General features: G+C 53.2%; 2 protein-coding genes across 2 annotated transcripts; both read right to left on the bottom strand.

Annotated features, from left to right (window-relative positions):
- Positions 1–6214: 6214 nt before the first annotated feature.
- Positions 6215–9973, bottom strand: LOC109577011 (intestinal-type alkaline phosphatase). Its single transcript, XM_070774092.1, has 11 exons — positions 9809–9973; positions 9594–9714; positions 9366–9481; positions 9000–9174; positions 8748–8920; positions 8395–8529; positions 8235–8307; positions 8000–8134; positions 7725–7916; positions 7385–7501; positions 6215–7279 (listed from the first exon to the last, which is right to left on the bottom strand). Exons 1-11 carry the CDS (start codon positions 9869–9871, stop codon positions 6990–6992), a joined length of 1590 nt encoding a protein of 529 aa, XP_070630193.1. The 5' UTR covers positions 9872–9973; the 3' UTR covers positions 6215–6989.
- Positions 9974–11641: 1668 nt separating this feature from the next.
- Positions 11642–15486, bottom strand: LOC139177646 (intestinal-type alkaline phosphatase). Its single transcript, XM_070774110.1, has 11 exons — positions 15338–15486; positions 15141–15257; positions 14911–15026; positions 14545–14719; positions 14293–14465; positions 13903–14037; positions 13743–13815; positions 13509–13643; positions 13234–13425; positions 12894–13010; positions 11642–12788 (listed from the first exon to the last, which is right to left on the bottom strand). Exons 1-11 carry the CDS (start codon positions 15402–15404, stop codon positions 12496–12498), a joined length of 1593 nt encoding a protein of 530 aa, XP_070630211.1. The 5' UTR covers positions 15405–15486; the 3' UTR covers positions 11642–12495.
- Between the last annotated feature and the right edge of the window lie 7249 nt (positions 15487–22735).

The raw sequence follows: 22735 nt of genomic DNA, 5'->3' as shown, positions 1-22735 counted from the left end.
GGGGCGGAGGGGGTGCCCTGCTGCTGATGACCAGGAACTGGGACATCTAGTGAGCTTTTCTAATTATCTCACCAATAAATAACCTGTTTTCATGCAGGAAAAAAAGAAGAGTGACATGTCTTTAATTCTTACAAATAGAGTTCCATTGTGTGTTTATGACTAGTAAAAGCACTTCTTACTGGGGACATAAAAGGGGGAAAGGGCTAGAACCCTCAAAGAGCTGGATGCTCCCTACTGAGGTGGATGGTGGCCTCAACATCTGGATGGTGGAGCAGCTATTTCGCGCCGAGGGGCGGCTCCAGAGACACACAACTGGCTCCTGGGCACCATGCCAGGCATGTTGGCACAGGTTGGGCAGCCCTGGTGGCAAGGGGATGTTGAGGGGATTCTGGGCTGTGGCCTGGCGTGTGTGCAGGAGCGACCCTGAAGCTCTGTTCACCTGGAGGAAGCAGGCCCTGGGTCACTTTAGATCAGAGTGTGAGACTAAGAATATGACTCAGCTTCCTGCAGGTCTCTGGACCCCCAACCCCACCCCTACCGGAGACAGAGATGGGGGAGGCATCCTGAAAGGGACAACGGCTGGTCATGCAGATGCTGAGCAGGTCGGGAGACGCAGGGGAGGTCACTGCCTCAGATGGGAGCATCGGCCACAAGGTCAGGATGAAGGTCATTTCGTCTGAGGTCTCCCGAGATTTCCAGGCAGCACCTGTGCCTACCCATCAGGAAGCATCCTGTGTGGTCACCAGAGCCCCGCTGGGCTTGGTGCAGGGACCAGGGATTGGGGTTGGGTCGGAGGGAAGGAGGGACTCCAGAAACCAGGGCTGGGCTGGGCTACAGGTTTGGCTGGGACTGAACCTGGGGCGCCCCCTAGAGCCCAGTCTGAACTTTGCAGGGAGTGATGCACCTGTAGTCATCAGAAATTGTTGATCTTAAGAGTCCTGTCTGGGGGACTACTCTTGTGGTCCAGTGGTTAAGAATCACCGTGCAGTGCAAGGGATGTAGGTTTGATCCGTGGTTGGGGAACTAAGATCCCATTTGCTGCTGAGGAGCAACTAAGCCCACATCCTGCAACTATTGAGCCCATACTGTAAGAGCCAACCCAACACAGCCAAATAATTTTTTTTTTTTCCCCAAAGAGAGAGTTCTGTCTGGGGCCCAAGGATGACTGGTCTCCCACTCAGATCTCAACTGGTTGGTTGAAGGGACATCAGTCCTTCCAGAGTGCCTAATGTGTGTCCAGCTCTTCCAGGCTTTATCTCATTCCAGCCTTGCCACAAACCTGGGCCATCAGCCCTGGTTTCCCTGGTGGTTCAGCTGGTAAAGAATCCACCTGCAATGCAGGAGACCTGGATTCGATCCCTAGGTTTGGAAGAACCCCTGGAGAAGGGAAAGGTTACCCACTCCAGTATTCTGGCCTGGAGAATTCCATGGACTCTATAGTCCATGGGGTTGCAGAGAGTCAGACATGACTGAGCAACTTTCACTTTCACTCCATCCTGGAACCTTCATCCTGATGAAGTAAAATTTATGTTGGGGGCAGGGCAAGGCAATCTAAGCATAACGCATTCCCTGCCCGTCGTGGGCCCTCCCTAGTGTGCAGCCTGCATCTGCATTATACATGAAGCCGACCTTCTTGAAGCTGCGAGTGCCTGCTCTATCATGAAGATCAGTGTTGTTTTTTATTTTTTCTGACACAGGCAGCGTAACTCCTTAGTACGTTACATTTCTTTCCCAATCCCATAAGGGGTTCCTGGGACCTGTTGCTCACTATGTATGTGCTTGTCTGGACTCTGTATCTTTAGGTGAACTTTGTGTAAAATATGGCTGTCTCCTCTTAATGTATGATCCTTTATTTGAAAAATGTGTGGGAGCAGTCCTTGGAGTTTTCGGAAAGACTTCCTAGTTGGTTATAATCTCCACTTGGCTCAAATAGAATTTTCTATCTGGGGACTTCCCTGGCAGGCCAGTGGTTAGGACCTTGCATTTCCATTACACGGGGCACACGTTTGATTCTTGGTTGGGTAACTAAGATCCCACATGCTGTGCAGTCACAAAAAAAAAAAGTTATCTATCTCTTCTCTATCTGCAATGGTTTTGACCAGGCCCCCACCCTCCAGCATGGCTGGCAGGTGTCCTGGGAAGAGAATGTGGGCACTTCAGGCAGGGGGCTGACGCTGTGTTCCTTTCTCATTTGCTCAGTTCTGGTGGATTGAGGCTGAGTAAGTTGAGTGTGTCTAGCTAAGTAGATCTATAGATTATATGATCTAATGTAGTTTTAAACAAATGATTCCTCCCAAGAAATCAAGTGGGCTTACAAAAATTTCTTGTAAAGAGACTGCAAATAATACTTGTAATCCATACCAGGTTAAGTGGTTGCTACTTCCTCCCTCCTGACACATGCTCATCACCCATGGTACAGAGCTGACGGGAAGTCAGCCCCAAACATAAAACATTAAACAAAACCAAACTGTTTGAAGCACCCCTACCTCCATCACCATTGGTTTGCTCTGGGGGCACCTTGAGATAGTCTCAATAACAGCATGAACCTCTCTGGTTTGCAAGGCATTTAAAACCTTAGCTTTCAGGACATGAAGACAACCCCCCCACAGTTTTTTCCCCGTGATGTTTAAAGTGATGTGCTGTTCTACCTTGTACTTTTTGATATTTTCCTAAGCAGTGATAAATATTTGGAAGGCTCTTTTAAAGTTTCTTGCGTAATAGGACAAGACGAAAAACACCTACCACCAGGCAAACATTTATTCTTTCTGCTGCAGTAAAAATGGCAGAAACAATGAACAGAAAATGATCTGTCGAAAAACCGAAAGGCATTTCTTTGTCAGCAAATACCTTTGGAAGATGTAGAGAAAACATTGCTGTAGATTGAAGAAAAAGTGTTAGAGCAAATTACCCAGTGTGGGAGGTTTGCTATACAGTCAGTTGGCTGAAAGTACAGATGTTTCTACACATCTCAGCTTAAAGTATTTGCTGGATTCTGTTCCAATAATGAAATACACAGACCACTTTGTGTGTGTATGATCCACTAAAGGAAAGATGTGGCAGGGAAGATGTATTTCCAACAGTTCATACTTTGTTTAATAAAAAACAATGTCATGTGGGGAAAAGAGTGCAAGTGCATCCATTGATGGAACAGCTAGTGGGAAGGATTTTTTTCCAACAAAGCTTTCACTTATTTATTCCTGAGCCGCAAAGAATGCTAGTGAGGAAAGAGCAAACATCAGGAGCCAAGCATTCCGTCTCTCCCATGAGCTGTTCAGACAGCAGTGATGGTCTCATTATTGTGATTTGGTTGGTTGATGTGTAGGTGACGTTCAGTTCAGTTCAGCTCAGTCGCTCAGTCGTGTCCGACTCTTTACGACCCCATGAACCACACACACCAGGCCTCCCTGTCCATCCCTAACTCCCGGAATCCACCCAAACCCATGTCCATTGAGTCAGTGATGCCATCCAGCCATCTCATCCTCTGTCGTCCCCTTCTCCTCCTGCCCTCAATCTTTCCCAGCGTCAGGGTCTTCTCAAATGAGTCAGGCCTTAGCACAGTATAAATGTGTGCACTCCTGCATGAGGCTTCTTGTAGACCCAGCTTGGTTCTCCTCCAACGTCTTCTCTTGGAGGTGTACCTGATTTTATTGCCAGTTTTCATTTGAATCCATTGAGAATGGGATGACTCTGCTTTTGTATCTTGACCAGGAATCTCTTGAGACTGAAAGTCTTGTGAGAAGATGTGGTGAGGTGCAAATTCAACCACACACAGGATGGCGGAGAAAAGAGTTGGGAAGGATTTAAAGAAAAAAAAAACGATTCTGGATGATAAAAGCTGCAGAGGCAGCAGAACCTGCAAAGGCCATCCCTGGTCAAACCATTGCAGGAAAGAACTAGAAGCCTCGAGAGCACATAAAATGCAATAGGAGCCATCCATGGTGTTCACTTTCTAAAACCAAGATTGTCTGAGTAAGGGAGAAGCTTCATGATAGTCTTGGTAATGGGATTGAGTGTGACCTTGAGAATGTTCCAGATTAACCCCACAGAATGAGCCATCTTTATGGCAAGATATTGAAGGGGGCTGGCATGAGTCCTTCTGCCCTCTTTCTTCCTGACTCCCTTTCCTTCTTAAAATTCAACGTGCTGATATTTCTCTAGGTGACAAGCATGTTGACAGAAATAATCTATAAACAATCCATAATGTTAGTAGGAATTGTAAAGTTTTATTTGAGCCAAACTAAGGACTATAACCTGGAAGACAGCCTGCTGTCTGGGGGAAACTGGAAGAAACTGCTCCGGAGAAGCATGGATTTCAGCATGGTTTTACATATTGTCAGAACAAAGAAATAAAACAAGTCATGAATACATTCCTTCAAGGTTTGAAAAAAAAAAATCAGATCAGCACATAAAGAGAGTCAGTATGGCCTTGGCAGCTGGGGAGGGAGTCCCAGGATTGGACCAGGATTGGTGTCCCAGAAAGGGAGGAATTTTTAATTTTTTTTAACTTGGACATTCTTTATGCCTACTCAATGTGCCCTTTTCTTAAGAATTAAATTAGATGTACAAAGTATATTTGATAGGCCAAAAATCAAGTGAACTCATGTAAGACAGAATGAGTTCCCCATACCTGGTATGTAAAAATTTATTTTATCAGCAATTATCAGTCTTAAGCACTAAAAACAAAAGCTTGAAAAAAATAAGCATACTTTCTCTGCATCTGCCCCTTCATGGTAAAGATTTTAGAACTGATGCTTGAAAATGTGTCCATGGACATGATTTTGTGCCAACACTTGGACCTACACACTTTTTAAAAGCTTGGAAACAGAAACTGTTTTTGTAAGTTAGGTTTCATTTATGTATGATAAAACTCACCTTTTTCAAGTGTACTATTCTGCAGGTTTTTTTTAGAATATTCAAAGTTGTGTGACCATCACCACGAATTCCAGAATAATCTGTTTTTCAAACCTGTGGTTTGAAAATGAAGAGTTTCCTTGGGAGTTGAACCCATTTATGAAACATAAACAAGCAGCTCTTTCCCTTTGGTTTTTTGGACCAGCTAACTGACAACAGAGAAGGTTGAACCACACAAGCTGCATTGTAACAAAATGCCTTTGCACAGTTGGTGGGTGGAGTGTAAAAACCAGTCCAGTAATTCAGTAAAGCCCTCCTTCCATTCAGCTCCATGGTTTGTGACAGTCACTAAAAATCAGAGTTGAAGCAAACTGTCCTGAGAGCCTGGCCTTCAGATTGAAGTTTTACAGTGCGAAATCAAAATTTTAGTAAATAAGGAAGCACATTCAGTCATACTAACATTTCTAGTGAGGGCAAAATGCTTTCCCTGCAACTTTGTAAAAGTACAAAGAAATCTGTAGTTTTGTAAAATGTATTGGAAAATATGGCTGTCTTCAATCCTATAAAATTCTTTGGAATGTGTCTGTGGGGTGGGTTACATGACTCAGACAGTAAAGAATCTGCCTGCAATGCAAGAGACCCGGGTTCAAACCATGGGTAGGGAAGATCCCCTGGAGCAGGAAATGGCAACCCACTCCAGTTTTCTTGACTGGAGAATCCCATGGACAGAGGAGCCTGGGAGGCTACAGTCCATGGGGTTGCAAAAGAGGTGGACACAAGTGAGTGACTAACACTTTCACTCTCACATACTCAGTGTTTTTATATTGGCGTGGGTGCTCCTGAATATTTTCAGACAGAGGTCAGAAATGTTAGGAGTCTGTACTTCCTCTCTGGTTTCCCAGCTCCCACCTACACCCCCACAACAGAAAAAGAAACAGAATAGTCTTCCCTACTCAGAGGTCAGCAGGGTATTTTCTAGAGTCTTCCGGTCCTGTTATGTCCCTGCTCAGAGCCTTCCACCTGCCCCTCACACTCTGGATGAAATTCCAGTTGATCCCCGGTCCTCCCACTCCCTCGGCTTTGACCCTCTTGACCCGCCAGGCTCCCCCAACCAGTCCCCCTGCTGACCACACCCAGTCCTGCACCACTGTCCTTCTGAGTTGCCTTTGGTCTTTGCTCAATGTCAGCCCTTCATCAGCCCCTCCCTAACCTCCTGATGTGACCCTGACCCCCCTCACCCAGACACTCTGTGCCCCCACCTAAGGGCTTCTCTTCACACATGTATCACTCCTGTATCATACTTAGAACAGTTTATTTGAGGGCTGCTTCCTCCCTCCCAGGAGGGCAGGTCCTGGGTCCTCACCCCCAGGTCCCCTGCTGCTACTGGGATGCCCAGCCTGGAAGGGGCACCAGGGCCGCCCTCACAGCAGCTGAGGGACCTGGGACAAGTCTCCTCTCCTCTGTGTCGCTGTCTCCTCTCTGTAATGGTACCGTTGGGTTCCTAGGAGGGGCTGCTGAGGGCTCTGTCCAGGGTCCCCCGGAGCTCCTGGGCTGAGACGTCTCCTTGGGCCCCAGATGACCACAGGTTGGGTTCCAGGGATGGGAGCCACGCTTCCAAGAAACCACGCCCATCGGAAACCAGGCCTCCTGGAAAGCCACTCCTCCAGGAAACCCCAGAGTCCCAGGGTCACCTGAAAGGCAAGGTGTGGGTTCCAGCCGGGCCTGGGACCCCTGGGACCGTGCCAGCCTCGTCCTCAGGTGGGGCTGTGGGCAGTAGGGGCAGTCTGGATGGTCCGACCCCCCTTACTGGGGTTCGGGGTGGCAGAACACAAAACCCCAAGCCACCGAAGTTGGGGTCGGGCAGTAGGTCTATGGGTGTCACAGGGAAATCAGAGCCTCAGCCTCGGGGATGGGCCGGGCCATGAAGGGCTGTGAGCTGAGGCTCCTTCAATGCTGGAGGTGAATCCTTCACTGCTGGGAGGTGAAGCTCTGCTAGTGGGGCCGGGTCGGGTCTCCAGGAGTGGCCGCTAGGAAAGGACCTCAGGGTGGGGACCCCGAGGTGGTAGCTCCGGTAGGGCCTGTGCTGGGAGATTTTGGGCAGGAGAGCAGGAAATCCTGAGACCTGGAACTGGTGGGGGTTAGTACAAGGTGGGTGCCAGCAGCAGCATCGCCCCGGCCAGCAGCGCCAGTGGAGGCGGGCTGGCCGCCAGGTGGGCGGCATCGGGGACACCGGCAGGGGCCGGCAGATTGCAGTCGGTGTAGGGCTCCACGCAGCCCGCAAAGGCCATGATGTGCGCCACGAAGGTCTCCTCCTGCACGCCGTGCACCAGGTGCGCCTGTGGGCCGCGCGCGAACACCGCCACGTCCTCACCCCCGTGGGTCTCGCTTGCCAGGGGCACGGCCGCCTGCTGCCGGTACGAGGGGTCCGCTGGCGAGAAAGTGGGGAGTTAATGTGACGAGGGAGGCAGCCTTCCCCTCCCTAGAGTTCCTGGCCAGGGTCCCCACCTCCCAGCGCCCCACCCACTACACTTACTGCTTGTGCTGTCATTAACATCAGGTCTGGAGCCCCCGCCAAGCGCATAGCCAGGGCCATTGCCATAGAGGATGGAGGTGTAGGACTTGCTGTCTAAGGCCTTGCCGGGGGCCAGACCTTCAGGGAAGAGGGGACCCCGTGATCACACTGACCCCAGCCTTTGGGGCTCCCCCTGTGTGCAGAGCCTAGGCAGGTCTTGTCTGTTCAGTGACTTAATCCTCACCAGAGCGATGCAGGGCAGTTGCTGTTATTACCCTACTTGACAGATGAGGGAACTGGCTCAGAGCACTTTGTGCCTCGTAACTTAGGGGCAAGGACCTGCCAGTCTCCCTGGGCTTACCGAAAATGGAGGTCCCACGCAGTGTGTAGCCACCAAAAGAGAAGACATGAGAGTGGTCTGCAGTGACAAGGATCAGCGTGTCCAGTTCGCTAGTGAGCTCGTTAGCCTTGGCGATGGCATTGTCAAACATGACCGCCTCGGTCAGTGCCATATAAGCTTTGCCATCATGGTGACCGTGGTCAATGCGGCCTCCTGCAGGTAAGTCACATATAAGATACCAAACCCACCCTGATGGCCCCCATCACACCTCTGTTCCCCAAGGGGCTGCCACTCACCCTCCACAAAGAGGTAGAAGCCCCGGGGGTTCCTGCTCAGCACTTGCAGGGCCACCTCGGTCATCTCCGCCAGGGTCGGGTCCTTGGTGTGGTCTTGCTGAACATTATACTTCATGTCTGCCGGTTCAAAGAGGCCTGTTGGGAAAGGGGAGCAGTGGTGACCCTCAAGCTGAGGATGGGGGTGGCCTGGGGCACCCATCCCAGGGAGGACAGTGGGGGTGGGTGGGGTCGTTACCCATGAGGTGTGTTACACTGGAGTCATCGGCCGCCTGAAGGAGCTTCATGCGGTTCCACACATACTGGGCTCCCTGGGAGGGCAGAACCAGGCCTCAGCCCATAGCCCGACACCCCAGGCCCGGCCCCACTGTACCCCCGCACCCGTGAGCCCCCATCACCTGGTGCTTGGCCTGCCACGCCTGCACCAGGTTCTGCTTGTCCTTCCGGACTCCATTCACACTGGCATCATCTGGGTATTCAGGGTCTGGGGTCCCCTCAGGAAACATGTACATTCGGCCTCCACCCAGGATCACCTGGAGCCAGAGATTAGGACAGGTGGGTTAGGGGCCTGGCTGGCCCTTTACTCCTCTCACATAGCCCCTACCTCCCCCACCAAGTCTGTGGGAAAGGTCTGTCCCCACCTCCTACATGGTGCCACCCCACCACACATACACACACACAAACCCAGGGACTGTGTTGAGAATGTCCCACCCCCTCTGCCCAGTCCCGCCCCGTGCTCATCGTGTCACACGTCAATATCCATGTTGTAGACCAGCTGTGCGGCGATGTCCTGGCAGCCATTCGTCTGGGCATCGGCAGGCAGGTCGGCATCTGAGTACCAGTTTCGGTTCACCGTGTGCGCGTAGGCCCCGGCTGGGGAGGCGTGCTGCACCCTGGTGGTGGTCACCACTCCCACTGCCTTCCCTGAGGGTGGCAGAGGTCACGGTGGGCCACTGAGGTCTCTGAGCCCATCCCTGCCCGGGAAGCTGACGCCCAAGCCCACCTGCTTTCTTGGCCCGGTTCATCACAGATGTGACCTCATTCCCACTTGCCGTGTTGCACTGGTTGTAGCGGGCGGCTGCACTTACACCAATGGTTCTGTAGTTGCCCTTGACCCCACACAGGTAGGCGGTGGCAGTGCCTGCGCTATCTGGCACCTGTCTGTCCACGTTGTATGTCTGGGGGCAGAGACGCCTTCAGCTCTGCTGACGTAGACACCCAGCTCCTGACCCAGGCCCTGGGCCCATCCTCACAGCCCCCGGCCCCTATCTCAGCCCCCAACGCTCTTGGGGCTTTCCCTCCTACCCTGCTCCCTAGGCCCACACCCACCCCTCTGGTGTAGACCACCCTGAGGCCACTTGGCCCTTACCTTGGACAGAGCCACGTATGGGAACTGGTCCATGGCCAGGGGTGTCTCAGGTCCCGGCTTGCCAGCCATCTGCCCCTTTAGGATCCGAGTGGCTGTCACCGTGGAAACCCCCATCCCTGAAGGTACACTGTGTCAGGTCTGAGTCCCTGGGGCCAGCCTGGGTCAGCCGGCAGCCCAGGATTCCAGGGTTGTCGGGGGACGGGGTGTGGACCAGCCTAGCACACTCACCATCCCCCAAGAAGAGGATGACATTCTTGGCAGCTGTCTGGATGGGCTGCAGCTTCTTAGCCACATCAAGGGCCTGGGCTGCCTGGCGGTTCCAGAAGGCGGGGTCTTCCTCCTCAACTGCCCAAGGGAAGAGTGTTGGTCAGGTCAGCCTGGAGCCACCCCTGTGAGTAGGGGCTGCTGGGAGCTGCCCTGGGATGCTGGATGAGGGATCCTGGGATGAGGCCGAGGGAGAGCTGTAGCCACAGGCCCAGCAGCAGCAGCACGCAGGCCCCCTGCATGGCTGTGTGATGGCGGAGGGTCAGGATGGGACCTGGGGAGGCCGGGTCTCGGGCAAGGCTGGGGCACCAGGGACCGGCTGCAGCTTGGCTGCCTCAGCTTAAATCTAGATAGACCTTGTCCCTGCTATTAAAGTCTCCGTGTCCCTACCAGTTTCCCAGGTGACCACACCCTGCCCCTCACCTGCCCTATGACTTTGAGCCCTGTTGCCAGGGGCATGTGGTGGGTGTGGCTGAGCCAGTAGGGGTCCTGAGGATTCAGGCCCCTCCCGCCCAGGACGGTCCCCAGCTGTCTCCTCAGGGTGGGGTGGGGATTAGGGTGCAGATGTCTTAGGCCTGAGGAACATTTTCAAGGTCCTGACTGAGGCTCCTCCCAGCCCTCTGCTCACCAAGTCCTGTGGGAGGACCGTCTCTTCTTCCTTCATGTGTTCAGCGTTTTCTGAGACTCAGCCTTGGCCTGGTTTGGTTCCCAGTGCTTAGGGACATAGCCTGGGCCAGGGGCCTGGGTTAGTTCCCTGGTGCCCTGAGGCAGAGATCCATGGGGAGGCCTGTCTGCCCTGCCCCCTGCTCAGCTCCTCACCAGACTTGACCTGGGCAGGAGGTGTGGGCAGTGGGCTAGTGGGGGCACCTGGGAGCCTGGGCCCAGCTTCTGCTGTGGAGAAGGATGGGACTGGAGGTGACAGCAGAGGGGGGGCCTTGTCTGTGTCTTCAGTTACTGAAGTGCTGGGTCTGCAGTGCTGTTTGTGTGTGTGTGTGTGTGTGTGTGTGTGTGTGTGTGTGTGTAAGGTGCCTGTAACGGGTCGACAGCCGTGGGCCCAGTGCCCCATTAACTGAAGTTGACCTCTGCTCCATTGGAGAGGTAAATGGAAGGCAGAGGTGAGTCTGTTCTCTCCACAGGCCACACACACTCACAGGAACAGCTTCTGATAAGGAGCTAGGGTTTCAGTAACCCCAGGTTGGGTTCAAAAAGCATTCTCACATCCAACAATCCCACTTCTGGGGGTGTATCCCCAAGAATTGAAATCAAGATCTAGAAGAGGTATTTGCACACTCACATTTTAGTAGCATTACTCACAGTAGCAAAGAGGCACAAGCCACTTAACCATTCACAGCAGACAAATGGATGAACAAAGTATGATATATCCAGTGGAATATTGTGCTTAGTTGCTCAGTCATGTCTGACTCTTTTCCACCTTATGGCCTGCAGCCTGCCAGACTCCTCTGTCCATGGGGATTATCCAGGCAAGAATACTGGAGTGGGTAGTCATTCCCTTCTCCAAGGTATTCTCCCAACCCAGGGATCGAACCCAGGTCTCTTACATTGCAGGATTCTTTACCAGCTGAGCCAATAGGGAAGCCCTTTTTCTTGAGGGCCACATCTAGTGGAACTCATGGGACCAGGGAGGTGACAAGCCACCAGATGACTGCCTGGGCATCAGGCAGGGAGGTAGGAAGGGTGAGGACTGGGGCTGAGGACTGTCTCTCTGTTTTCAGAGAAGGTGAAAGCCTGGCTTCGGGGGAGGGGAAAGCCCCAACTTGGTCCAGCCGCTGGCCTCACCTGGCCCTGCTGACTCCCTCGGGGCCCCTGTACCGCTGTTCTTCTGTGTTGCTCCCTCCCTCACCACCTTTGGTCTTTGCTCAGTGTTGTCCCCTTATCAGCGCCCCCCTGACTTATTGATGTGAATCACCCCTTCCCCCCACCACACACACACACAGACACACACTCTGTGCCCCCACCTAAGGGTTTTTCTTCCCACACGTATCACTCCTGTATCACACTTAGAACAGTTTATTTGAGGGCTGCTTCCTCCCGCCCAGGAGGGCGGGGCCTGTGTCCCCACCCCCAGCTCCCCCGCTGTTCCTGGGATCTCCCAGCCTGGAATGGACACCGGGGCCACCTTCAGAGCAGCTGAAGGACCTGGGACAAGTCTCCTCTCCTCTTGTCGCTGTCTCCTCTCTGTAATGGTACCCTGAGTTCCTAGGAGGGGCTGCTAAGGGCTCTGTCCAGGGACCCATGGGGCTCCTGACCCCAGACGTCTCCGTGGGCCGGCAAAGTGCCCACAGGGTGGCTTCCTGGAGGGCCAGAAGCCATAGCTCCCGAGCCTCCTCGGGTACCACGTCTCCTCAGTTGCCACACCTCCTAAGAAGCCACGCCTCCCGGAAACCCCAGAGTCCCAGGGTCGCCTGAAAGGCAAGGTGTGGGTTCCAGCCGGGCCTGGGACCCCTGGGACCGTGCCAGCCTGGTCCTCAGCTGTGGGCAGTGTGGGGAGTCTGGATGGTCCAAGCCCCCTTAATGGGGGTTTGGGGTGGCATAACACAAAACCCCAAGCCACCAAAGTTGGGGTCAGGCAGTAGGTCTACGGGTGTCACAGGGAAATCAGAGCCTCAGCCTCCGGGATAGGCTGGGCCTTGAAGGGCTGTGAGCTGAGGCTCCTTCAATGCTGGAAGTTGAGTCTTTCACTGCTTGGAGGTGAAGCTCTGGTGGTGGGGCCGGGTCGGGTCTCCAGGAGTGGCAGCTAGGATAGGACTTCGGGGTGGTGACTCTGAGGTGGTAGCTCCGGTGGGGCCTGCGCTGGGAGATTTTGGGCAGGAGAGCGGGAAATCCCGAGACCTGGAACTGGTGGGGGTTAGTATAAGGTGGGCGCCAGCAGCAGCAGCATCGCCCCTGCGAGCAGCGCCAGTGGAGGCGGGCTGGCCGCCAGGTGCGCGGCGTCGGGGACCCTGGCGGGGGCCGGCAGATTGCAGTCGGTGTAGGGCTCCACGCAGCCCGCAAAGGCCATGATGTGCGCCACGAAGGTCTCCTCCTGCACGCCGTGCACCAGGTGCGCCTGTGGGCCGCGCGCGAACACCGCCACGTCCTCACCCCCGTGGGTCTCGCTTGCCAGGGGCACGGCCGCCTGCTGCCGGTACGAGGGTTCCTCTGGCCAGAAGGTGGGGAGTTAATGTGACAAGGGAGGCAGACTTCCCCTCCCTACAATTTCTGGCCAGGGTCCCCACCTCCCAGCACCCCACCCACTACACTTACCGCTTGTGCTGCCATTAACATCAGGTCTGGAGCCCCCGCCAAGCGCATAGCCAGGGCCATTGCCATAGAGGATGGAGGTGTAGGACTTGCTGTCTAAGGCCTTGCCGGGGGCCAGACCTTCAGGGAAGAGGGGACACCGTGATCACACTGACCCCAGCCTTTGGGGCTCCCCCTGTGTGCAGAGCCTAGGCAGGTCTTGTCTGTTCAGTGACTTAATCCTCACCAGAGCGATGCAGGGCAGTTGCTGTTACTACCCCACTTGACAGATGAGGGAATTGGCTCAGAGCACTTTGTGCCTCGTAACTTAGGGGCAAGGACCTGCCAGTCTCCCTGGGCTTACCGAAAATGGAGGTCCCACGCAGTGTGTAGCCACCAAAAGAGAAGACATGAGAGTGGTCTGCAGTGACAAGGATCAGCGTGTCCAGTTCGCTAGTGAGCTCGTTAGCCTTGGCGATGGCATTGTCAAACATGATCGCCTCGGTCAGTGCCATATAAGCTTTGCCATCATGGTGACCGTGGTCAATGCGGCCTCCTGCAGGTAAGTCACATATAAGATACCAAACCCACCCTGATGGCCCCCATCACACCTCTGTTCCCCAAGGGGCTGCCACTCACCCTCCACAAAGAGGTAGAAGCCCCGGGGGTTCCTGCTCAGCACTTGCAGGGCCGCCTCGGTCATCTCCGCCAGGGTCGGGTCCTTGGTGTGGTCTTGCTGAACATTATACTTCATGTCTGCCGGTTCAAAGAGGCCTGTGGGAAAGGGGAGCAGTGGTGACCCTCAAGCTGAGGACGGGGGTGGCCCGTGGCACCCATCCTGGGGAGAACAGTGGGGGTGGGTGGGGTCGTTACCCATGAGGTGTGTTACACTGGAGTCATCGGCCGCCTGAAGGAGCTTCATGCGGTTCCACACATACTGGGCTCCCTGGGAGGGCAGAACCAGGCCTCAGCCCATAGCCCGACACCCCAGGCCCGGCCCGACTGTACCCCCGCACCTGTGAGCCCCCATCACCTGGTGCTTGGCCTGCCACTCCTGCACCAGGTTCTGCTTGTCCTTCCGGACTCCATTCACACTGGCATCATCTGGGTATTCAGGGTCTGGGGTCCCCTCAGGAAACATGTACATTCGGCCTCCACCCAGGATCACCTGGAGCCAGAGATTAGGACAGGTGGGTTAGGGGCCTGGCTGGCCCTTTACTCCTCTCACATAGCCCCTACCTCCCCCACCAAGTCTGTGGGAAAGGTCTGTCCCCACCTCCTACATGGTGCCACCCCACCACACATACACACACACAAATCCATGAAAACCCTGAAAGACCGTAAGGCTGTGGGTTGCCTGGGACTGTGTTGAGAATGTCCCACCCCCTCTGCCCAGTCCCGCCCCGTGCTCATCGTGTCGCACGTCAATATCCATGTTGTAGACCAGCTGTGCGGCAATGTCCTGGCAGCCATTCTTCTGGGCATCGGCAGGCAGGTCGGCGTCTGAGTACCAGTTTCGGTTCACCGTGTGCGCGTAGGCCCCGGCTGGGGAGGCGTGCTGCACCCTGGTGGTGGTCACCACTCCCACTGCCTTCCCTGAGGGTGGCAGAGGTCACGGTGGGCCACTGAGGTCTCTGAGCCCGTCCCTGCCCGGGAAGCTGACGCCCAAGCCCACCTGCTTTCTTGGCCCGGTTTATCACAGACGTGACCTCATTCCCACGTGTCGTGTTGCATTGGTTGTAACGGGCGGCTGCACTTACACCAATGGTTCTGTAGTTGCCCTTGACTCCACACAGGTAGGCCGTGGCAGTGCCTGCGCTATCTGGCACCTGTCTGTCCACGTTGTATGTCTGGGGACAGAGATGCCTTCAGCTCTGCTGGGGTAGACACCCAGCTCCTGACCCAGGCCCTGGGCCCATCCTCACAGCCCCCGGCCCCTATCTCAGCCCGAGACCCTCCTGGGGCTTTCCCTCCTACCCTGCTCCCTAGGCCCACACCCACCCCTCTGGTGTAGACCACCCTGAGGTCATTTGGCCCTTACCTTGGACAGAGCCACGTATGGGAACTGGTCCATGGCCAGGGGTGTCTCAGGTCCCAGCTTGCCATTCATCTGCCCCTTTAGGATCCGAGTGGCTGTCACCGTAGGCACCCCCATCCCTGAAGGTACACAGTGTCTCAGGTCCGAGTTCCCGGTGCCAGCCTGGGTCAGCCGGCATCACAGGGTTCCAGGCCTGTCGGGGGACAGGGGGTGGGCCGGCCTCATGCACTCACCATCCCCCAGAAAGAGGATGACATTCTTGGCAGCTGTCTGGATGGGCTGCAGCTTCTTAGCCACATCAAGGGCCTGGGCTGCCTGGCGGTTCCAGAAGGCGGGGTTTTCTTCCTCGGCTGCCCAAGGGGAGAGTGTTGGTCAGGTCAGCCTGCTGCTGCCCTCTGTGAGTAGGGGCTGCTGGGGGCCGCCTGATTACCTGGGATGAGGCCGAGGGAGAGCTGTAGCCGCAGGCCCAGCAGCAGCAGCACGCAGGCCCCCTGCATGGCTGTGTGATGGCAGAGGGTCAGGATGGGACCTGGGGAGGCCGGGTCTCGGGCAAGGCTGGACACCAGGGACCGGCTGCAGCTTCACTGCCTCAGCTTAAATCTAGATAGACCTTGTCCCTGCTATTAAAGTCTCCGTGTCCCTCCCAGTTTCCCAGGTGGCCACACCCTGCCCCTCACCTGCCCTATGACTTTGAGCCCTGTTGCCAGGGGCATGTGGTGGGTGTGGCTGAGCCAGTAGGGGTCCTGAGGATTCAGGTCCCTCCCTCACAGGATGGTCCCCAGCTGTCTCCTCAGGGTGAGGTGGGGATTAGGGTGCAGATGTCTTAGGCCTGAGGAACATTTTCAAGGTCCTGACTGAGGCTCCTCCCAGCCCTCTGCTCACCAAGTCCTGTGGGAGGACCGTCTCTTCTTCCTTCATGTGTTCAGCGTTTTCTGAGACTCAGCCTTGGCCTGGTTTGGTTCCCAGTGCTTAGGGACATAGCCTGGGCCAGGGGCCTGGGTTAGTTCCCTGGTGCCCTGAGGCAGAGATCCATGGGGAGGCCTGTCTGCCCTGCCCCCTGCTCAGCTCCTCACCAGACTTGACCTGGGCAGGAGGTGTGGGCAGTGGGCTAGTGGGGGCACCTGGGAGCCTGGGCCCAGCTTCTGCTGTGGAGAAGGATGGGACTGGAGGTGACAGCAGAGCGGGGGCCTTGTCTGTGTCTTCAGTTACTGAAGTGCTGGGTCTGCAGTGCTGTGTGTGTGTGTGTGTGTGTGTGTGTGTAAGGTGCCTGAAACGGGTCGACAGCCGTGGGCCCAGTGCCCCATTAACTGAAGTTGACCTCTGCTCCATTGGAGAGGTAAATGGAAGGCAGAGGTGAGTCTGTTCTCTCCACAGGCCACACACACTCGCAGGAACAGCTTCTGATAAGGAGCTAGGGTTTCAGTAACCCCAGGTTGGGTTCAAAAAGCATTCTCACATCCAACAATCCCACTTCTGAGGGTGTATCCCCAAGAATTGAAATCAAGATCTAGAAGAGGTATTTGCACACTCACATTTTAGTAGTGTCACACAAGTGTATGTTCCTCAGTTCTTTGTCTCGTCACAACAAAGATTTGGGGCGACAGACATTAAAGCCCTCGGCGCGTCACAGCTCTTGGGTCTTGGACAAACCGTGCTACAGCTCTTACGCATATCAGTGTTACAGCTCTATTTTACTTAGAAGATAGCAGGAGAGAGAGAGAGAGAAAGAAAAGAGCGCACACATGTGGGAGAGAGAGTCCGAGAGAAAGCGCTTTGGCTCCTCCTTTTATATGTTTTTTTTCTCCACCTGGGCCTGCCCTATGCAAATTGGGCTTAGCCAGGAGTGCTGTTTGTTCTGTTTGTTCTGCCTGAAGTCTTCATTCTGGTCCTCGGACCTTCCTTGTCTTTTAGCCACCGCCATTTTGGACTCCTTTTCCCCATTCTACCTACCTAACATTCCCCCCTCAAGAGATGGGAGGCCCAATTATTTGGGAATAGGGGCATCGAGGTCTTTCTGGCTACTTCCTGCTGAACTGGGGTGGCGAGGGGTATTGGGCCTCCCCCTCTTGCTAGTCTCAAACCTCAGAGTCCTTATAGCGGTGTCCAAGGGTGTGTGATGTTTTCCGTGGTCAGCTGTAGTTTTATATCTTTGTTGAATTGGCACTGCATGTTGTAGCTGGTTGACCTGGACAGAGAAAAAACAGGTTAGACAATTGACAGTACATGGAATAATCCTAGGCATCATCAATATAGCATAACAATGACTAGTAGGGACATTGGTCAATTTTAAATTCACATCGCCAGGATAGCTCAAGTCCCTCCTTGTTCAGGGATCAGAAGATCTATCTCCTGTCTGTTTTGGAGTACAGTCTCTGTCAAGCTCTGTTGGCTCCTTAGAGTTATCCTGAGAAATCTTATCCCCAGAAACCAGATTTTGGGGGTGTTCATTAGAATGGCACTCATTGGTAGTTCTGAATAGATATCTGAGATCTCCCAGGGGCTCACAGGTGTATTGAGTGTCCTCTGTTTTCTTCCATGGCTTGACTCGTGAGTAGTGAATCCAGGAGTCATGTCCTGGTACCTTGACTGCTGTGGGGGTAGAAAGTATTACAGGGTAGGGGCCCTTCCATGTGGGCTGCAGTTGAGCCTTTGGGGACCCATCTTTCCAGACTTCAATTAGGACTTGAGTTCCTGGAGCATATAGTGGTGACTCTTTATAATCTTTTGGGTCCTGGTTCATACCCCACAAGCGTATATCCTGTTGGAATTGCCCAATGGTCATGGTATAAGACTGGAGGGTCTGAACCTCTGGATCTAGGAAGAGGTCATTGACATAAACAAAAGGTCTCCCATATAGCATCTCATAAGGACTAAGACCAACCTGTTCCTTAGGGGCAATGCGGGTGCGGAGGAGAGCTATTGGTAAAGCCTCCTTCCATCCCAGGGAGGTCTCCTAGGTTATCTTTTTTATCGCTGATTTTAAGAATTGATTGGCTCTTTCTACTTTTCCTGAAGATTGAGGCCTCCAGGCACAATGGAGATAATAAGTAATGCCCAATGCTTTCGAGACTCCTTGGGTGACCTTAGAAGTAAATGATGTCCCATTATCACTTTGTAATGACCTGGGCAGACCAAATCTTGGAATGATTTCATGGAGCAGTTTTTTTACCACTTCCTCAGCCTTCTCAGTCTGGGTGGAAAAGCCTTCAATCCATCCTGTGAATGTATCTATCATAACTAATAGGTATTTATACCCTTGAGAAACTGTCATCTGGGTGAAGTCCATCTGCCAGTCCTCTCCTGGGTAGGCCCCACGTCACTGGATGGGCTGGGCCAGCTGGGGTCTTCGAGCTCCTTGGGGGTTGTTTAATTGGCAAGTGGGACAAGAGGACACCACCTGTCTTATAGTTGTTTGGAGGCCTGTTCCTCTGAAGGACCTTTCTAGTAATCTTTGGAGGGCCTTTTTTCCTAAATGAGTAGTGGCATGTAAGGAGTTAACCAACTTCCATTGGAGGTTTCCAGGCAGAAAAAGGAGTCCCTCCTTTTGGAACCACCCCATATGATCTTCTTGAAAGCCCTCACTCTTAGCTTTAAGAATCTCACCTTCAGTATATGAAGGAGTTTCTGGCAAATTAGTCTGTGGAACTAAGGTGGCAATCCCTATTAGGTCATGGTTCTGTAATGCTGCTCTCCTAGCTGCCTGATCAGCTGCTTGGTTCCCTCGTGCCACTTCTGTGTTCCCTTTTTGGTGTCCTTTACAGTGGGAGACTGAAATCTCAGTAGGCAGATGGACCGCCTCTAAGAGTCGAAGAATCTGATCACCATATTTGATTGGGGACCCTCAGGTGGTCAAGTGGCCCCTTTCTTTCCAAACAGCCGCATGTGCATGTAGCACCAGAAAGGCATACTTGGAGTCAGTGTAAATGGCTATTCTTTTTCCTTTTCCCAGCTCTAAAGCTCGAGTCAGGGCTATGAGCTCAGCTAATTGGGCTGAAGTAACTGGTGGCAGAGGTTTAGCCTCTATGGTCTCAAAATTGGAGACTACTGCATACCCGGCTCTTCTTTTTCCATCCAAGACAAAGCTGCTTCCATCAGTGTACCAGATTTCCTCAGGATTGGTCAGAGGATCTTCTGACAATCCCTCTCGGGATTTTGTCCAGTGGTCTAAGGTTTCTAGACAAGAGTGAAAGGGGAGAGAGCCCTCGGGGGTAGGGAGGAGGGTGGCTGGGTTAAGAACCTCACAAGGGGATATAGTGAGGCCTGGATTTTCCATATATCTGAGGATTCTTTGATCAGACATCCATAAATGGCCTCTCCCATTTAGGAGTTGTTTTACTTGGTGGCTGGTAAAAATAGTTAGTTTGCCCCCAAAGGAGAGTTTTAAAGCATCTTCTATCATGATTGCTATAGCTGCAAGATTTCGAAGGCAGGGGGGCCAACCTCGGGAAGTTGGATCAAGCCTCTTGGATAAGTAAGCTACAGGCTGGGGCTCAGATCCCAACCTTTGAGTTAACACTCCCAAGGCTATTCCCTCTCCTTCACGGACATAAAGTTGGAATGCTTTTTCTGGGTCTGGCAACCTCAAGGCAGGTGCCTGAGTTAAGGCCTGTTTTAGTGTAGCCTCTGCCTCCTTTTGAGGAGTTCCCCACATCAGTGGGATTGAATCATCTCGTCCCTTTAAGCTTTCATATAAGGCCTGGGCAATTAGACCATAGTTGGGTATCCAGATTCTACAATAACCAGTTAGCCCCAGGAAAGCTCGCAATTGTTTTCGAGTTGTGGGGGAGGGCAACTGGAGAATTCCTTGTACCCGATCAGAACAGCCTCCTGGACCATGTATAATCTGAACTCCCAGGTAAGTGACCTTTGTCTCGACCATCTGTGCCTTAGCACGGGAGACTTTATATCCCCTTTCTGCCAAGAAGTTTAGAACCTGAATTGCATGTTGTTGGGCACTTTTCTCATCTGGAGAGCAGATTAGTAGGTCATCTATGTATTGTAATATTTTCCCATTATGTCCCAGGTCCAGATCTAGGAGATCCTGGCTAAGGGCCTGTCCAAACAGGTGGGGGCTATCTCTGAACCCCTGAGGTAATACTGTCCAAGTCATCTGTTGATGTTTTTCTCCTGGGGCTTCCCACTCAAAGGTAAAAAGGTATTGGGATTCTTTAGCCAGTGGTATGCAAAAAAATGCATCTTTGAGATCCAAGACTGTAAACCACTTGGCACTGGGTGGGATTTCTTCCAAGATTACATAGGGATTGGGTACTGTGGGATGGAGGGGGACTACAGCTTCATTTATAATCTGGAGATCTTGAACCATTCGCCAGGTTCCATCTGTTTTCTTTACTGAGAGGATTGGGGTGTTACATGGCAGCCCACAAGCAAGGAATTTATTTATTAAAGGCTGTAGTCCCTCCCGAGCCTCTCTTTTGAGAGGATATTGTTTCCAATTAGGAAACCGAGTGGGATCTCGGAGGACAATGATGACCGGTTCAGCTTGGTGGGCTCGTCCAGGAATCCCCTGATCCCACACCTGGGGGTTAATTTTGTCTTCCCATAATTTTTGGTCCGTCTCTATTGAAGGTGTAATGCTTTCTTCAGTAGTAACCAGGAGCTGTAGAGCTCTAGGGGCTGAAAAACTTCCCATCACAAGGGTGGTCCCCAGTTTAGTGAGTATATCTTTTCCCAATAAGGGGGTAGGACACTCAGGGACCACCAGAAACTGGTGGGAAAATATTTGTCCATCCCAGCAACAAAGAAATGCTCGGGTGAATCTTTTAGTAGTTGCTTTTCCTGTAGCACCCAAAATGGTACAGGTTTGGGAGGAGAAGGCTCCAGAGTAGGAGATCAAGACAGAGTAGGTAGCCCCTGTGTCAACCAAGAAATTCTCGGACCTACCTGCCACATCCAGCTGCACCCTTGGCTCCAGCCCCGTGATGGTTATCTGTGACAGGTGGGCTGGCTAGAGTGGGCCGCTTCAGTCCTCTTGAACCATCTGAGGGTAGGCTTGGCGCTTGATCTTGAGGCTCTTGGGTCCTGAGGGCAGAGTGCCGCCCAATGTCCCAGTTGATGGCATTTGTGGCAAGCCGTTCTAGGAGACTTGTCACGGTTTGGACACTCTTTGGCCCAATGCCCCGCCTATCTACAGATCAGGCATCTGTCTTGTGCCTTGTCCCTCAAGGACTTGGGGTTTGCCATAGGGCTTCTCTGGAGGGCGGCCAGCATCTGGGCATGCCTTGTCTCTTTCTTTCTCTCCTTCTCCTGGGCCTTGGCCTCCTTCTCCTGTTCCCTGTTATAAAAGGTATTGGTGGCTGTCTGGACCATCTCATCTAAAGAGGCAGCAGGGTCCTGCTGTTGTAGCTGCTGTAACTTAATTCTGATATCTGATGCACATTGGGACAGGAATTTATCCTTTAAAATCACCCGTCCCTCATAAGAGTCTAAGTCCAGGTTGGTAAACTATTGGAGTGCCTCTTTTAGCCTTTCCAGAAAGGCAATGGGGTTCTCATTGGGCTCCTGAGTTATTGCTGAGACTGGGCAAAGTCCCACAAGTAATAGGCTTCTTTATGTTTCCATGGGTGGACTTCCTTAGGGGTGAGTCTTTCTAAAGCTTATCCTACCCAGAACTGTTACAACCTGAGAGCCAGGCGTCCCTGGGTCAGGGTGCAGATCCCCAGGCAGGCTGAGGCGTGACAGCCTCCTAGAGATCGAATCCCTGGGCAGGTCGAGGCATGATGACCTCCTGGGACCCCTGGGACTAGAGGATCCCCAAACAGGTTGAGCCTGACAACCTTTTGAAGACCGACCCCTAGGCAGGTCAAGGTGTGATGACCTCCTGGGACCCCCTGGACTGGAGTTTGGGCATCCCCAAGATCTCCAGTATGACCAATGCTGGGTAGAATTAAGAGGTTTGTTTTGCCCACTGTAGACGGGAATAGATATGATTTAAGTTCATCTTACCCAGAACTGTTGCAACCTGAGAGCCAGGCGTCCCTGGGTCAGGGTGCAGATCCCCAGGCAGGCTGAGGCATGACAGCCTCCTAGAGATCGAATCTCCGGGCAGGTCGAGGTGTGACGGCCTCCCGAGGATTGGGTCCCTGGGCAGGTCGAGGCGTGACGACCTCCTGGGACCCCTGGGACTAGAGGATCCCCGAACAGGTTGAGCCTGACAACCTTTTGAAGACCGATCCCTAGGCAGGTCAAGGTGTGATGACCTCCTGGGGTCCCCCGGACTGGAGTTTGGGCGTCCCCAAGATCTCCAGTGTGACCAGTATTGGGTAGGATTAGGGGGTTCAAGAGGGGGGAAATCTTATAGAGTATTTCCCTCCCAAGGCCAACTATTTTCTGGTTGTCTCTCCAGAAGATTGTAGAGGCAGCCTTGTGGGTCTGGATGGGGCTCAGGAAAAGAGCATGAAACAGGAGGGAAGGGGGCAGAGCACAACCTTTGAAAGAATGACATAGCACAAGGGTATAATGTAAACCAATTAAAATCAATTGGGTCCAAGATGACAAGTCAACTTCAAGTAAACCTTAATCCCCAATCTATAAGCCAACAGACACATCCAGAGGTGGCAGGACAGCTCCAAGGCACAAGGTCAAAAGAGGGCGGAGTGGGTGGTTCCCCAATGGCTGGGATGATCCTCTCACTCATTAGCATATGAATTCCATCCCCTCACAAAACCTAGCCAGGCCTATTGGAAGCCCCTGCCCTCAGCAATGGTTCACACCCTGAAGGGTGGCTTCTCTCTGGATCCTAACAAATCTACCTCTTACCGCTTTGTCTCTCAAGGAATTTTTGCAATGAGACATCAGAGCCTGAGTTTCA

Source organism: Bos indicus, chromosome 2, assembly GCF_029378745.1.
Source record: "Bos indicus isolate NIAB-ARS_2022 breed Sahiwal x Tharparkar chromosome 2, NIAB-ARS_B.indTharparkar_mat_pri_1.0, whole genome shotgun sequence".
Taxonomy (NCBI): Eukaryota; Metazoa; Chordata; class Mammalia; order Artiodactyla; family Bovidae; genus Bos; species Bos indicus.
The sequence above is the reverse complement of the archived record's forward strand: the minus strand, read 5'-3'. Positions and strand labels throughout refer to the sequence as shown.